The 17,812-nt window shown below is 44.3% G+C and overlaps 1 protein-coding gene across 2 annotated transcripts in view; it reads right to left on the minus strand.

The window, feature by feature from the left end:
• Positions 1-11,052, minus strand: part of med23 (mediator complex subunit 23) — a 70,864-nt gene extending 59,812 nt beyond the window's left edge. The window contains exons 1-11 of one of the 2 annotated variants that reach the window (XM_017720774.2): positions 10,864-11,051; positions 9,753-9,784; positions 9,508-9,595; positions 9,262-9,386; positions 8,220-8,331; positions 7,996-8,094; positions 7,112-7,213; positions 5,858-5,927; positions 5,413-5,525; positions 4,007-4,102; positions 3,260-3,277 (exon numbers count right to left, since the gene is read on the minus strand). In XM_017720774.2, coding sequence (XP_017576263.1) covers positions 3,260-3,277; positions 4,007-4,102; positions 5,413-5,525; positions 5,858-5,927; positions 7,112-7,213; positions 7,996-8,094; positions 8,220-8,331; positions 9,262-9,386; positions 9,508-9,595; positions 9,753-9,784; positions 10,864-10,914 — 906 coding nt within the window. In that variant the 5' untranslated portion in view covers positions 10,915-11,051. Of the gene's footprint in view, positions 1-3,259; positions 3,278-4,006; positions 4,103-5,412; positions 5,526-5,857; positions 5,928-7,111; positions 7,214-7,995; positions 8,095-8,219; positions 8,332-9,261; positions 9,387-9,507; positions 9,596-9,752; positions 9,785-10,863 lie in introns of both variants that reach the window. The other variant, XM_017720775.2, reaches the window with a different exon arrangement.
• Positions 11,053-17,812: the final 6,760 nt, after the last annotated feature.

Consider the following 17,812-nt stretch of genomic DNA (forward strand, 5'->3'; position numbering starts at 1 on the left):
CAAATAAAAATCATCTCTAAAACCTCTGCCCCCGGTGTAGGGCGCTTCCTCCTGTCTCTCAAGATACACTGCAGCTTCCCCTCTGAGGTGGCATGCAGGGGATTTGTTGCACTGACATTTCCGGGCACTGGCTGGGGTGGAAGGTAAACTGATATGTCTGTGGGGTAAAAGCACTGGTGTGTATCTGAACAGTGTTTCCGTATGTCGGCTTGTCTCGCAGGGTTTGTTCGACCAGACTGACCAAGTGCGGAAATCTAAACTGCTCGCCACCGTTAAAGCGATAATTCTGCAATGATCTAATTAACAATCCAATTGAAATAGGGGGTCATAGACTGTCTGACCGTCGGTGGAAGGTGGCGCCCCCTTCAGTCTGAGCGTTTACCGCTCTCCACTTCTATAAGAGTGAATCGGTCATAACCGTGTGATGTGATTCGTCCCAATTCATCCCATACCCGACACGCTCAACCCAGTCTGGGATGAGTTTGGCTGTGGCGTTGGTGTCGTCCGTACAGCTGGAGGAGGTTCAGACTGAGACCTTGTAAGATTACATAAACGTTATGCTCATTTAAACCGTTTACAGCTCACTGCACTGATCTGTGACGGATTTTGAGATCGGATGAATCTTTGTGAATCACCCCCTGTTGATCGTGATCAGTTCTCTCACAATAACGTACAATATGCTGCATGTTTTATTATAAAGAGAGCACAATTAATCCTGTTTAACTGGATTTAGCATCAAATATCGAATAAAAAACTTTGATAGTATTTTTTTTTTTAATGTAGCACGGCTGGATTTTTTCTCTCTGTTCCAATCAGATTTCTGGAAAAATATGGATATTTTTTGAACATCTCTGGAAGTCGTAATATTATTTTGCGGTCATATCACCCAGCACTAATCTAACACGCGATATAGCCTCGAATCACATCATCTTACATGTGAAACACATTAGCTTCATCGCAGATGCCAAAAAAGCAAACTTCAGACCCCCCACACACGTCTTCGCTGATAAACTACGTTTTCGTTTGAAATCAAAAAATATCATTTTTTTGGTAAATTGTAACTTAGTGCTGGATTTGTTTTTGCTAAACCATCATTAAAACGTACATATCAAGCAAAGAAAACACAAACTCCTTCCGGACACCTATGGAATCGGAACGAAGCCAACAGCTCATCCTCATCAGCCAGATCCAGCCTGGGTCTGAAGCGCTCGATCGCAGTCGGAGACGCTTCCTTCACGCATCGTTTTCTGCCTCAGGAGTGCACAGACGGCCTGACAGTTGAGGGGTTCTCGTGGATACAGGTGTCAGATATGACGATATAACACCAACACTGTGACAAATGGCATCACATCACATAAGGGTCGCGCACTAAAGTGACCACCATTCGTTCCACTTATAAGAAGCATCGTTCCCGAGTAACGGAACTGAGGCAGAGTTTATCCAACGTCTTGGAAACAGCAGATCAAACGCTTTTAAATGTGCTCTTCAATGCTTTATGCACTTTATGAATTCCCCAGTGCTGTCAAAAATAACGCCAATTAAAAATAATGTAATCTGTAGAAGTGATGGCGCTTAAAAGTGGCACTACTAATTCCCTGTCCCTCTTGCAACTTCTCAAATGTGGGAAACTAAACGTTCTGAAGTCATACGATAAGATTTGTGTCACTGCTCATCGATATGAGCCAGCATCATGGCAAAGCTAGTCCCAGTGCTGGAGGATCCCCGCACTTATATACCTAATTCTGGCAAACAGTTAATCGGCTACTAAGCTTTATCATGTATGCAGCTGAGGGGGAACTAAGTCAACAGTGGTGATATGGTCACTGCTGGAGTGGAGCATTTTACCCTCCCCAGGTGGCAAAACCGTTCACAAAGCAGGTAAAAGTGGCTCAAATCTGATTTTATCACCAAATCTGACTTGTGGTTTGGGTGATCATGATGCATTTTAAACGTGGTCTGTATGCGACTTCAGTCTGAACAGATCAGCTCCTAAACCGTCCCGCATGCCCAGAAGAGCACTGCTGCTTCAGTGGCTCGTCCAGAGGTAAACAATCACACCTGCCAACGAGACTGCCGCCAGTCGCTCCCGGAGGATCAGCTTCATCTTCCCCAGCATCACAGGGGCATCATGAAGCTTCGCTGACTGACAGCTGGGCTCTTCACCCTGAATGCGTTCGAGCTCGGCGTAAAAAGGGCGCGGTCACTTCTTTGGGTCTTAGATTCTTTAAACGTTGCTTTCAGACTTTGAACCGTTCAGAGATGCTGCAGCCTCGTTCTTCTACGGCCACGTTCAGACGTTTCTTTAGAAATCTCTTCAAACACAGAGCGGCTGTGATGGGCTGTGATGGGTCTCTCCGAATTTTTTACACGGAAATATCATCCTAAAGGTTTTTGACTCTCAGCAGCGCAAAATGATGACGAACGTCGTGAAAGTGGCACGAATTCCGATCTGGCTGTTCAGACTGAGCCGCACTGCCGCAGATCAGACACGAGTCAGATTTCAGTGCCACATACGAAAGCGTGAGATTCGGTGTGTTTATCTGTTCACACTGACACACACATCTGTGTCACACACGGAGAAAATGATCAGGTATGGGCCACTTTCACCTGCTGTATGAACAAAGCCTTTAGCGCAGATATCCCGATCGATCAAAGTGAACAACAATCCCAGAAACTTGGAGCTACACTTACGTTAAGGTTCCCTCTCAACAAGAAGGTTCAGCAATCGTTCAGGACAGCTTAATATCCCGCTTATCAACAGTACTATGCAAGAAACAGCTACTGATTCTGATTAAAGGAAACCTGTCATTTGCCTCACTTGTGATCATCAGGATTGACAACTGGACTTCTCTGAATGATATCTTTTGGAACGAGATCTTTTGGGAGGTGAAAGAAACACAGGAAGCCAGATTTGATTCAACAGGTAACTAGAATGAGAAATTAAAAGTTTGAAATTAGCGGCTCGGTTTCTCTAAAGCAGGGGGATCAAAATAAAGCGGCCTAAAGGTCTGACGGCGGTTCTTGGTAGTCTGGATTTAGGAGCAGCAGTAATTTTAAGGTCTGCGTTTGCATTTTGATTCGTTCGATTCTCTTCTGCACGTATGAATGCGTGTATGAATGCACCTGTGGGTGTAAATGTGGTGACATGTGGGCGTGTATGTGTGTCTTGTCGTAAATTAGATGAAATCAGTCTCGACTATGGAGAAGCTTCCATAGAGTCTGGTTAGTCACAATACAACAGTAAGATTTATGAACATACCTGAGCAATGTTCAGGGTCTAGAGCATTGGCGCAAGGTGGGCGGGGTAAGACAGGACAGAACAAAAATAAAGGAAGAAAAAAAAGAAGACAAATAACAGTGACTAGGAGGCCAGCTCCAAGTACCCCCGTCAGTCAAGCCAAACCACACCCCCTCCTCCCACCCCCAACAGACATGTATCAGAGAGACAGGCGGGGCTATTCTCCCTGAGACAGCAGAGCGGAAGTGCATGCCGTTGGCCGAAAAAAAAAGGGGACAGACAAGACAGCTAAAGGCCCCGCCCACCCCCATCCAGAGAGAGAGAGAGAGAGTTTAGCGCAGCCAAGCAAAAGGCGGCAAGTTCGGAAGTGCGCTGGAGTGGCGGGGAGTATACTGGAGACTGGCCTTGCAGAAAACCAAGCAATGCAAAAAAATCACCGTCATTCACTTAAAACACTGCAATCGCCTAATTCAGTGGGGTCTGACACCAAACCCGCTGACTTAAAAAAGGCTGCTGCATTCTGTCGTTCCGTCTCTCTCTCTTTTCATCTTCTCTCTTTCTCTCCCTCTCCACAGCATCTGCTTTAAACTGAGGAAGGCCCACAGAACAGAGGAAGAGGAGAGAAGGAAGGGAAACGAGAGACAGAAAGACAGAGGCACAGGAACATGGAGAACGAGAGAGGCTGAGAGAGAGATGAAGAGAAGGATAAGAGAGAGGGAGAGGAAGAAAGTAGAGAGGTGACAAACGAAGGCAGGGAGAGAGGGGTACCTGTTTGTTGAGGCCCAGCATGTTGCAGACCATGTCTCTGGAGTAAGGCTGCTCCAACACGTATCTTAGCAACCCCGTCTGGGGCTCAAACAGGTCCTGTAGATGGGAAAAACGGGAACTTTAGGTCCTGAACTGTGTCAAACCACGGCGACATGTGGTCAACCAAATCAGGTCAGTTTCAAAACTCGCAGTTACTGTAGGGCAACTAGGGGAGAGTGGGGCACGACATGACACTCAAAAATATTTCATATGGAATGATCATATAAACATCACTGCTACAGATGAACACCTGAACCGTTCATGTACAATCAAACCCAAAATCATGGGAAGCACAGAGCTGCAGTTTAGCCCATGAGTGGGTTCACTTTAACAGCCCAGGGGTCGGAATCATGAGGCTCTTCTGCTGCCCTGTCGCGGCTCCACAGCTGAATCAGATCAGTAGGTAATAATAAAATAATCCTCCTCTACAGTAAAATAAAGCTCTGCTGATCCTTCAACACAGTTTAACAGTAAAGGGTCTTAAACGCTGGCGTTAATGTAGAACTGCTGATTCACCCTTTAACCCTGAAGATCAGCGCAGACGGCTGGTCACCATAGCAACACAGACAACAGTCTCGCCCAGCTAGTAGCTATGAAACGGCAAAGAGAGAGATTTAAGACGGACATCGATAATTTGGAGACGAATGGACTGATTAGTGTTTATAGTCACTCCAGCTGGTTTCCTGATACGTTTAATCTGCAACGATAAAAAGTCACGAGGCTGAAGTTTCTCATTCGCCAGCTTCTCAAATTTTCCCGTTCCACCTTAAATGGTGCAGCAGTTAGGCCTACATTCTGCCGCCTCAAGAAAATTCTAACAAGAAGCTGGCGAATGAGAAGCGACTTCGTAAAAAGACGAACATTGAGAGACGTTTTTACAAGAAACTGATCTAGTTTTGAGGAAAAGTTTCCTGCTGGAGATGCGAGAAAAGCAGCTACAGCTGAGCTGAAGACTAAAGCAGAGCAAAGTCCGTCTGTTAGTTTATATTTTTTAGTCTATTCTAGCACATCAGCACCCACTGAGACACATTTACAGCCAAGACGGTGAAACATTACTTCAATAATATGGACATAAATGTTGCGGCTCTCAAGGTGGTCTGATTTCTGTTGAAAGGTCAAAATGGTTCTTCTTAACATTTGGGCCGTCAAACCCTGGACTACACCAATGCAGTGGTGGCTGAGGGTTATGCCAATCAGCTAATCAATTTCAGAGTGTAGAACTGAAACTTAAAAGGACACTAGGATTGGTACGTTATCAGCCGGCGACCTGAATTCAGATGTCAGAAGAGTCTTTAGGTGTTGCTGAATACGACGTTTTGTGGAACCGAGAGGGAAAGCATGTGGCAACGTATGCAGGAGGATTTCACCTTATCGTAAGGCAGCATGCCTCTCAGAGGGAAGCGCAGAGTGGAAGGATCCAGCTTCCAAGAGTTGCAGATCGCTCCAGAGTTGTTAACCACAGGGAGGAGACTGCAGCGGCCTAACGAACACACACGGGACACACTAGTCACACAGATTTCACCATCAACTGATTCATTCCAACACCCACACAGACGCAGGCACAGATATATAAAAAGACCCATACAGACACACATACGAATATACAACTCAACCTTTGCCTTGACCCATTCAGAACAGGGCTTTATCTCTCATTCTGACCTTTTCAAAGGCACAATTAAAGCCCTTCTGTCATGGTTTGTACAAACAGAGGCTTTTTATTACATAAGGTTATGCTCTGATACTTACTCTGATACTCTGATAAACATCTTGGTAATAAAGGGGGCATTATCATGAGATAGCTGTTCGTCTCACCACATATGGAGTTCATCCTCGCCGTGGGACGGAAGCTGTCCACAAAGTCTGATATCAGGCTGCCCAAAAGCTGAGGAGTAAAGGAGAGACAAAAAAAAATAATAATAATTTAAAACCATGGTTGGTTGGTGTAGCGGGTAACACATCTGCCTTCTACACTGTTCAATCCCCACCTGGGCAAGCTCCCTACACTACACCAATAAGAGTCCTTGGGCAAGACTCCTAACACCGCCTTCGCCTTCCTGTGTAAAATGATCAAAGTCGTTCTGGATAAGTGAAATTTCCAGTGTGACTGTGTGAGTCCGTCTATAAAGCAGGCTTAAACGCATACCCAGACTTATAGAGGGTGTGTGTATCTATGGAGAATGAATATGGAGCGGTGTGTGTGTGTGTGTGTGTGTGTGTGTGTGTGTGTAGTAGAAGAATTCAATCCATACTATCCCAGCGTCCAATGATGCTCAGAGTGACTCATGGACAAAAATTCTCGTGAATCGTGAACGCTGAACGCTTAGAACATCTCAACATGACAGAAATGTGGGAATAAATAAAAAAATCGGAATAATACCTATAATGCTGGAATGCTCATGTGCTGATATTTGCAATTTCATTTAAACACCGCGTTCGCACAGAGAGTCAGGCAAAAGAATTCATGAAGCAGTCATGACGTAGAAATCTGCTCTCAAACCAGCGTTTTAATAGCACTCCTACGGTCACCACGGCAGCAAGACAGCCGTTTTAGCTCGGCTCTATTCGAGATTATTTTATTTCAGCTCTAGTGTAAGGAGGGATATTTTTAGCCCACTTTAGCCAACTTTCTTTACTTTGTATATCTGTGTTTTTAATAACACCTTATTCAATGACTTGAACCTGAAGCCTGTCTTTTACTATTGTGGCCTGATAGCCGGTTAGTGACCTGCTCAGCCTACTAATGAGGGCAGAATCCGGTTATAAAGAGAATATGACGTGCAAACCAGTTAAAACGAGCTGCATAGCAGGGCAAGAAATAGAAGCAGCAAGAAAAAATTAACACCCCAGATAAAAGCAAAAGGTTTTAAACCTGTTAATTCCTTAAGAAGTACACAGCTTGTTACCCATTACCATACAGAGAATACACATAATACTAAAGATAAAAATATATACTCCTTCCTTCACCCACCCCCCCCCCCCCCACCCTAATATCTGTATGTAAGTACAGAGTCTCACTGTGTAGCTGATATGCAGTGTGTGCATGTAAACACTGTGCGAGTACTGTACCCAGTGCGAGAGCTGTCCCTCAGGGTAGAGCTTCCGGATTTCATTCACAGCAAAGTAAGCAGGCAGGAGACACGCGTTCCTGTCCAGGATGTACTCCACCACCTTTAGTACAACCAATAACACACATCATTTGCGACAGCGCAGAAATTCCCGGGTTCGAATCCTGGAGAACTCCCGTTCTGCATATTTGTTTAGGCTTGCACACGTACAACACACGAAAACTGCCCTACGAAAGCTTCCAGTGCTAAAAATCATCATAAACCTGGTTCACCGGGGTGTGTTTTGGTTTGTCCATCTGAATTTACGCGACCAAATCGTAAGGCAAATGATTCAGTAACTGCATGGAATAAATGTACGTTATGAGCTTCCCTCAAATGAACAGAAAATATGATCATACACGTCACTACACGCTCACAATTCACTGCTGAAGGCCAAAAATCTGCGCCGCTCTTTGTGTTATTTTCTAAAAGTGATGTTTCCAGAGCAGATCACTGAAGAGACGCCGTCTGTTTATAGTTTAGAGCCCAGATTTGGGGAAAAACGGGTCGACTTTCAGTAGAAAAACAAAGTTCAGCTTCTTTTATTATGAGGGTTTAAAATGACATCACCGTCTATTAGACTGGAGAGAAGAGCTACAGCCTCACACGACGCCCAGCTTCTGAATGGAGCTTATGGAGTATGAACGTTATGAAGAACAGGACCGAACGCGGTTTGGAACCACCGGTGGTCCCAAGGAGCTGAAGAGGTTACAAACATTTCACTAGAGGTTTTTTTGCATTAGGCTAAATCATTCACACTCTGGGCTGCCTACAGTACACTGAGCATTACTGATGACGAATATCACGAAGCATAAAATATCACCGGAGTAATGGGGTCAACTGTACCTCTCTCGCCGGCAGGAGCTGGTGCACCACAGCCGAGCTGACCAGGCTGGGGATGGTCTGAATTTTATCCAGAACGGCCTTCAACAAGTCTCTCGCAGCCTGCCACAGCGAATAAGGCGAATAAGAAATGTCGCTCAATTATATTCATTTCAAAACTAACTCTGAACAAAGTACCAGAAGAAGCCGCGTTAGATTTTCCACTAGAAGTTCAGCCTCCACTGTACCTTATAATCCACTCCGCCGATGATTTTACGGACCAGTTTGAAGGTCAGAGCCCAGAGCTGGGTCCGCTCCCACTCCAGAGTGTCGGAGTTGATCAGCGCCTGGCACACCATCCTACACACACACACACACACACACACACATTAAAGCCATGAAACTCTGCAAAACACCACTGAAGTGAAATAAGTGAATATAACAAGGAAATATAGATACACAAATACAAACAACTGACACCAATAATGGAAAATAACAATACGTCAGCCTTCAAAACTACATCAGTAGTTTCCTGCTGTCAGAGAAACAGGGCAAACAAAAGCAAGCGATTATTCCAGAACCGGTGGCGCTTTATTTGGAGAGTCCACTTTAGATGCTTGGTGGACACTAACCGTAAAACCATCCCTCGCCCTGGTCTAAATCCTAACCCTAACCCCACCACCGTTCAGACAGTTTTAACATGAGTAGGTCGTCTGTAAGGGACTATTTTGATTTTATATTAAAAACTGTTGCTTCCATATTATTACTATTATTATTATTACTATTATTATTATTATCATCATTCTAAACTGTGTCACAACTGGCATTCCTGAGTTTATCATGACTACTGTCCACATTCCAAGAACAGTGAACAACTGGACGTACCATAAAGAGGATCATTTAGAGACCCAAGAGTGTACAGCAAATCCATGGTGTGGTTTTAGACTGGACACCAAATCAGTTATGCAGTTCTAGATGTCCGCCCATTATGCCACCACCTTATAATTAAGCATTATACATAATTTCTTATAAATATTGATTATTTTTTAACTGTTTGACCCTGATCCTTCTTAAATATATAAGGCTGGAGGTTAGAGTATCGGCCCTGTGACCGGAAGGTCGCCGGTTCGATCCCCAGCGCTGACAGTCCATGACTGAGGTGTCCTTGAGCAAGACACCTAACCCCCAACTGCTCCCCCGGCGCTGCGGATAGGGCTGCCCACCGCTCTACAGCCACAGTCCATGTCCAACACTCTCCCATAACCAATCGATGTGTATACATGCGAGTACCTTGGTGGCAGCAGGCTGGTCTCTACAGCCATGGCCAGGCAGTCATAGAGGAAGGAGATGCGTTTGGGGCTGTGCTGGCTGTGAATGAACCGCACAATCCACTGCACACACTGCTCATGGGACTCCTGCAGAAAGAAGCAGCAACAACGCTCGTCACACAACGCTCCAACGGATATTCTGGCTGGTCCGTCAGCCTCAAGACTGAAAGAACGGGAGTCATTCAGCCTAGTCTACGTCGGCACAAACCTGAGGAAGTGTGCTCCAGTACTGCCTGAAGGCCCCTAAACAGCTGATCAGCTTGGTCCTCTCATCTTCAGGGGTGTCCATGAACATCCTGCAGTTTTAGAAACATCTCAAAGACTCAGATCAAGAAACCACAGAACGCCGCGTGTTCCTCAAAGACGACACGCCACGTTCATCATTGGGCTAATATCAGCACGGCACCTGCTGGAGAGCAAACGTTCAGCTTTATCAGGTTCATGACAACTTACCCAGCAAAGGCCTCCTCGATGATTTCTGTTTTCTGTTCCAGAAAAAAAAAGAATGAGCACAATTAGAGGGTTGAAAGGAAGAGCTGTGTATAGAGCTGGCCTCTATCTCAGAAACCTCCTCGTTTCTACGCTCACTGTCCACTTTATCAGCTCCACTGACCGTATAGCTGCACTCTGTAGTTCTACAGTTACAGACTGTAGTCCATCTGTTTCTCTGATACTCTGTTACCCTGTTCTTCAGTGGTCAGGACCCCCATGGACCCTCACAGAGCAGCTACTGTTTGGGTGGTGGATCATTCTCAGCACTGCAGTAACACTGACGGTGTTGGTGGTGGTGTGTTAGTGTGTGTTGCGCTATACTGAGTGGATCAGACGCAGCAGCGCTGCTGGAGTTTCTGAACACTTCAGTGTCGCTGCTGGACTGCGAACCAAAAATATCCAGCCAGCAGCGTCCTGTGGGCGCTGATGAAGGACTAGAGGATGACGGATGGATCCACCGCCCAAACAGTACCTGCTCTGTGAGGGTCCATGGGGGTCCTGACCACTGAAGAACAGGGTAACAGAGTATCAGAGAAACAGATGGACTACAGTCTGTGACTGTAGAACTACAGACTGAAGATTTCCTAGTTAGTCTGCAACAACGTAATCACACAAACAATGGAGCAGTCTAACTACGAAGCTGAAGCTGGGCTTCTGTTGGAATTTTCCGGTCCACCTTAAAAGGTGCAGCAGTTACATTCTGGCGCCGGCTGCACCATTTAAGGTGGACCGGGAAAATGAAAATAGCTAGAAAAGCCAGCTTCAGCTTCGTAGCCTGCTCCATTGTTCCACCTTAAGCTGTGCAGCGGTTACACTGATGCAGCATTTAAGGTGGAACGGAGAATTCGAATATGACGCTAAGCTGCAGCTTCGGGAACAAACTCTGAGTTTGACTGGAAAACCCCCACAAAAAGGGGGTTTAACGATGATTCTCTGATATTAATCGTCCACATCGGACTCAACTTTAAAACCCAGTGGGTTTCAGGCCATCTCTGCTAACCCTGTTAGCTTTCGGTTCGCCTCTTAGCATTAGCGAGTGCGTTTACTACAAACACACGAGCGCGTAACTTACCACCACATCCTCGAATATGCTCTGAAGCTGGCTTTCCATTGGAATGGCCATGGTTTCAGCGCTTCAGCCTGGAGAAAATCTCGGGAATGTTTGGCATTTGTTTAGTTTTTACATTAGCAACGTTAGCCTAGCCTGTTCAAACAGCGGCGGAGGCTGCAGGCGCGTCATCTCAAAACAAACCGATGTGCTGCGCACGATTGGAAACGATGGTTCCGCGGTCAGTAAATGACCCACAGTGGATTAAAACACTAAGATGTATTTACAACTTAGTTCCAAGTTTAAGTTGAATAAAAACTGGCTTTAAACTCAGGATCACAGATGAGCTCCTTTACTATGTTGATCTGTAGGCGTCTGTTCATAAACATAAACCAGCCCAAACTCATTTACTATAAAATGAAATGGTGTTTGTAGAAATTCAGAAAAAAGCCACGTCAGTCTCGACTGCATATGTGGACATATTTCTATATTGTGCTCTATTTACACAAAGTTAGGTTAGTTCATCATTTATGTTGAACAGACTCTCCCAAAGTTTTACGCTGCTGCACTGACGTTGAACCGCGTGCTGCACTGGGTCGGTATGACCAACAGGTCAAAACCAGCTCTAAACAAAGTGACCGCTGGGCCCTGATTGGTGCTCTGGCTTTGCGCTTCTTTCGTTTTGACATGTTACGTTTTTATACACACAGAAACCAAAAGGAACCACAGATTTCTCAAAATGTAAGAGGAAAAAGTCGGATATTAGACTCTGAAATGTAGTGGAGTGAAAGGAAAAAGTGGAGAAACTTCAGTACAGATACACCAAAAATACTAAAGTACAGAAACCAATTACATTTACTCAGTTACTCAGTTACTGTCCACCACTGCATGTCCTGAAAACACTCTGTGGCCCAGATCTCTTTAAAACGCTGACGAATTGCTCAGAGTTTTGGTGGGTGACCACAAATAGGTGGCACAAATAGACGACAGTGATAATAAAGATGCACTACAAAGGGACTGATTTACAAACCAGCCCCTTGTCTTATTAAATTTTTATTTTTAGTAGGAACGTGCCTGCTTTGTGAAACCATGGGAACCAGAAACACCCACTGGCGACGAGTGACCAACCCGGGGGTGACTACATGGGAAAATTTGCTGCCAGGGTGATCACAGGGTTCGACGGTTGCACCACTTGGGGCATTTTTGTATGACAACAAACGAGACTGACAGCCGTAAATGTGTTGAATCATTGAAATCTTATCGTAAGTGACCACTGGAGATGTCAGGCGTAAACTGCTATACTTCCATCTGCTCACGCCACTCGAGACAGATGTTCACACCAAATGTGAACATTAACTTGGATCACCTGCTTAGGTTATCTGACCTTTTCGTCTCCCGGATTCCCGGAGTCAAATGTTTAATTGAAGGTTGTCATAGTGAACTGGTCACTACTCACATACAGGGTTGGTCTTATCAGAGTGTCTACTCTTCTGTACACACGTAAGCCATTATTGTCCCATGAAAGCAGTTCCTTTTTCAACTGACCACTTGGCGGAAAAAAGCGCTCTTTTGTCCTCAGGTCAGAGAGATTTAGAGGAACTAACGTGGTTAAAGATTGAACACAAAGCTTAAAGGGAATGTTGCTGGTAGGGAAACAAAGGAACCTTCAACTTTGAGTAAACAAAGAGGGAATTAGACACGCATGGCTACTGCAGTGATGGACGTTCAGAGATTATAGAGGCAACGCCCAACAGGAATAAATGAAAAAGACAGTCAGAGTGCACAAAATAAAACACACAGTACGGTGTAGCTGCCTTAGGCTGCCTGGGAAAACCGTCTTTAAGCTGTTTATCTGTGCAGTAAACAGTTATTTGCTCGTAAAGCCGCTTCAGATGTTTCAAAAATGTGCACGAATGTGTGCAGCAATCGCTGATTATCTTTAAGTGTAGCCTGTAATGGGGGAGCGATGATGATGCGGATGCGAAGAGAAGCGAGATTTATTAAGAGCAAATCAGTTATCAGGGTCAAAACGGTCCAGGGTCAACAAGCCAACACGGAGAGAACGAGGGACAGACATGAGGAAAAACACACAACGGAGGCCGGAAGAACGACGCTGAACAATACAATACAAAGACCAGCAGCCTAACAGGGGAAAACACAGGGCTTAAATACAACAGGGTTAACAAGACACAGGAGGTTACAATCAGGGGCAGGGTCTGGAAACAAGGGGGCAGGACCGGGAAGAAACAAAACAAGGAAGCACATGGAGGACTGGGAGGGGCCAATTGTGACAGTGGACAGCAACTGAGTAACTGAGTATCTGAGTAAATGTAATTGGTTTCTGTACTTTAGTATTTTTGGTGTATCTGTACCGAAGTTTCTCCGTTCTGGGCGACTTTTTCCTTTCACTCCACTACATTTCAGAGTCTAATATCCGACTTTTTCCTCCTACATTTTGAGAAATCTGTGGTTCCTTTTGGTTTCTGTGTGTATAAAAACGTCACATGTCAAAACGAAAGAAGCGCAAAGCCAGAGCACCAATCAGGGCCCAGCGGTCACTTTGTTTAGAGCTGGTTTTGACCTGTTGGTCATACCGACCCAGTGCAGCACGCGGTTCAACGTCAGCGCAGCAGCGTAAAACTTTGGGAGAGTCTGTTCAACATAAATGATGAACTAACCTAACTTTGTGTAAATAGAGCTCAATATAGAAATATGTCCACATATGCAGTCGAGACTGACGCGGCTTTTTTCTGAATTTCTACAAACACCATTTCATTTTATAGTAAATGAGTTTGGGCTGGTTTATGTTTATGAACAGACGCCTACAGATCAACATAGTAAAGGAGCTCATCTGTGATCCTGAGTTTAAAGCCAGTTTTTATTCAACTTAAACTTGGAACTAAGTTGTAAATAAATCTGAAACTGAAACTTTGCTTGTGTGTAAAAAGTGATTTCAGAGCCACTCGGTTCTCCCTGATGGAAACTGTTTACCTTCAGTGTTTTGTGCTTCTGATCATTTTAATAGACGTCAGCGTCACTAATTAATGACGTTCTATTAAAAGACTGGTTTACCAAGAGAGACGCTGGAGGACTTTCACCTGAAATGAGTTCATGAAGCCAGTCTGGTTATAAAAATGATAACAGGACATCAGAGCCAGAATTACTCTTTTAGTACTTTTACTTTATACTTAAGTACATTTGAAGGGAAATACTTTAGTACTTTTACTCAAGTGGAGGTCTAAAGGGAGGAACTTCTACTTTTACTGGAGTGATATTTTACCTTGGGGGTCTCGACTTTAACTCCAGTACATGGTTTTTGTACTTCATCCTCCACTGCTTTATACCCCTCAAGCCAATGTTTGACAGTGCTACACTTGGTTTACTTGATTTAATAGAACAGTAATATAAGATCCCCATGTAATTAGAGATTGAGGCCCCTTCTGTAAGCGTCTGATTAGTCAAATCAGGTCATTTGGTTGCTGGGAACACTCTGAAATGTGCAGGGCCTGCATGACCATGGTTGGGAAACATTGCTTTAGGCAACCAAAAAAGGTTCTACTGTGTCATCGCTCCAAAGAACTGCTTATGTAATGTTATCTTCTGTTTATATGAGCAAAAACACACTTACTACTGAGACACATAGTTTATAGCCATGTTTTTTGTTGGGCCAAGGCTTTTGTGCAACAGTGTCTTATGAGATGAAAAATACCGTGAAACATTTCTGGTGTGTGAAGCTGAATCTGAAGCATCCGGGGAGGAAAAATAAGTGATATAAACAAGCGAGGGACAGAAGCTTTGCTTTCCACCTGAACTCTGACTCACTTCTACAGCATGTAGAGAATGAAGACAGACCTGTCTGCCTGCCTGCCTGCTCATCCTCATACCTGGCGACTCCCTCGGGGACACCGAGACATTTTTCATCGAGACACATTTCCTGTAAATGCTCCTGTAGGTTATGGTGGCCTGTGTGCCCTGCAGCCTTTTACCATCACACAAATATCCAGAGATTTAGGCCTCAGTGTACAGGAGACACACAGCACTAGGCTTAGTCCGCGCTGTTGTTCTGACTTAAAAAGCAGGTGGGATTTTGAATAAAACTCATGAAACATTAAATAATCAGGCAAGAAAACAAGAAACTCCCTAAATATGTGAATTGAGAGGTACGCCTTGCCCTTTTCTGTCTTATTTATTTATTATTTTTATCATTATTGTTATTATTTGTTATGTATTTATTTTATTTAATTTTTATTTAATCTCCTTTTCTAATGTTATTGATATTTGTACATATTGTAATTTATTATTTATATTTAGTATTATCTACACACTGATTTAGGCCACTGCTGTTCTGGTAGATATTCTGTTTATCTCCGTAAAGCTGATCCCCAGGCGAGCTTTAGTGGAAGTAGGTGTTCTAAGGGGGTGGGTAGGTTATGGTTTAAGGATAAGGGGTTGGTGCACAAACTCACTTTTTGTTGCTCTACTTGAAAAGTGTAATATGTGTGTGATTCTACAAAAGACAATAAAAACAAAAGAAAACAACAAACAGTGCCTTACATTTTGTTTACATATTCGAAATTCTATAAAATGAACTTCAGAGGTTCAGAGGGTTTGGTGTGAAGTGATTCAAATGTTTTTACAGTGGTGGTGATGGGAACCAGGCGTCGCCATGACTACAACACAGATATAGACACTTTATTTACCATCTAGAACCATCAGAGAACCTACACGAGTTTATCTGGAATGTTGATGATGGAAAACAGTGGAAAATCTGGAATAATGAGTTTTCTTTGGGGACTATTTTGCCGCACAGCGCCCTGCATGTCTCCCTCCACCATGAATGGAGTTGAAGTTCTCTAAACTCTCATAAAACAGCGTCTCAGTCATCAGGCAGTGAATTCAGAACCAGTTCATGTAGGAACTTTCTGTAGGAGCTTTTAGAGGGACGTCTGGTTCCCATCACCACCACTGGGAACGGCTCTGACTCTCTAGAATGGAGTGTTGCACATCAATCCGCTCTGAATGACTTTACATCTTAACAATTTGATTATACAGGAAATCTGAGTCCCTTTAAAGGCAGCGAGACGGAGACGAAAGAAGCCCACAGATGTGGGAATTTTCTCTGTTAGAAAATTACGATAATCACAGTTTTATCTCAGTTTGATGTCGTTTCAGTCTATTCTGGTCCTTTATCTTCATAACAAGCATTAAAAAATCACTAATAATATTCCAGTGTCTCGGTAGCTAGGTAACTAACTTTCCCGTTCCACCTTAAATAGCCCAGCAGCTGCTGTAGTTGCTTTATTTGATCTTGTGCCTCTTGCCGTGACCTCAAAAAGTCATAAATGTCTTCTTCCATGACAGAATGACGGAGGATAACAAGCGGAGCCGGTGCACAGAGTAGTGGTCTGTTAAGTCTGACAGTATCTGGTGCTCACCACATAGTATCTGGTGCTAACTTGTTAATATTGGGTGCTCATTGCATACTATCTGGTGCTTACCTGATAGTTTTGGGTGCTCACCACATAGCATCAGGCACTCACAGCATAGTATCTGGTGCTCATCTGACAGTATCTGGTGCTCAGCACATAGTATCTGCTGCTCACTTGTTAACGTTGGGTACTCATCACATAGTATCTGGTGCTCACATGTTAATATTGAGTGCTCACCACACAGCATCTGGTGCTCACTTGTTAATATTGGGTGCTCAACACATAGTATCTGGGGCTCACCTGATAGTTTTGAGTGCTCACCACATAGTATCTGGGGCTCACCTGATAGTTTTGAGCGCTCACCACATAGTATCTGGGGCTCACCTGATAGCTTTGAGCACTCACCACCAGAGTGTCTGGTGCTTGCTTGACAGTATTAGGTGCTCACTGGATAGTATCCACTGCGCACCAGATTTTACCTAAAAAAAAACTACACCACGTTCCTTTCACCCAAAAAACCCTTCAGGAGCTCCGAACAAAACCCCTGCATTACAGCTCGTTTACGTACTGACCACGCTCCGCTCATAACAGCTGCAGCTGTGGTTTGTTATCCTCACGGAAACCCGATTCTCTTTAGGAAAACTAGTGTTTTTCATCTTAATCTGCCGCATCTGTAGCGAACTGACAAACAATGCACTGATGCATTTCCCTGTAGGCCCATTGTGTTTGAATGAGGGCGTTTTCAGTCTGATGGCCTTCTGCTCTTTTGTCCATACAGGGAAACACACTGTACGCTACAGAGATTAGTATGAAAAGCAGTGGTATCTTCTTTAAAAGGGGAATTCCACTCACCTTCTGTATAATACAACGGTTGAGATGTAAACGAAGTCAGTCAGAGTGATGTGAGAAACGTAGGGACTCAGACGTCTGTACAGTGGTGGTGACAGGAGCCAGGGAACCTGCACGTGCATTCGGGGCTCGTATGTAACACTAATGATGGTGAAACAGGCATAAATCTGAAAAAATGAGTTTTCTTTGGCGACTATTTTGGTTCCCTGCATGTACGGCTCCACCGGGTATTTTAGTTGTAGGCCAAAACCTCAAAACTACTACAAAACTGTCTCAGACATCAGGCAGTGAATAACCATCTCATGTGATGACTCTCTGGGAGGGTGGACATCTGGTTCCCATCAGTGACCAGCGAACCTACAAATGTCTCCTGAGCTTTTATATCATCGCTGTTGAGAAGAAAAAAATCTAAGCACGAATTTCAGTTTGCAGGTGAGGGCAAAAAACAATCAACACCTTCAGTTTACACCAATCAGGCCTAACATCATGACCACCTCCTCGTTTCTACGCTCACTGTCCACTTTATCAGCTCCACTTACTGTATAGCTGCTCTCTGTAGTTCTACAGTTACAGACTGTAGTCCATCTGTTTCTCTGATACTCTGTTACCCTGTTCTTCAGTGGTCAGGACCCCCATGGACCCTCACAGAGCAGGTACTATTTGGGTGGTGGATCATTCTCAGCACTGCAGTAACA

The sequence above is a fragment of the Pygocentrus nattereri genome, chromosome 4 (genome assembly GCF_015220715.1).
Source record: "Pygocentrus nattereri isolate fPygNat1 chromosome 4, fPygNat1.pri, whole genome shotgun sequence".
In the NCBI taxonomy this organism is placed as follows: Eukaryota; Metazoa; Chordata; class Actinopteri; order Characiformes; family Serrasalmidae; genus Pygocentrus; species Pygocentrus nattereri.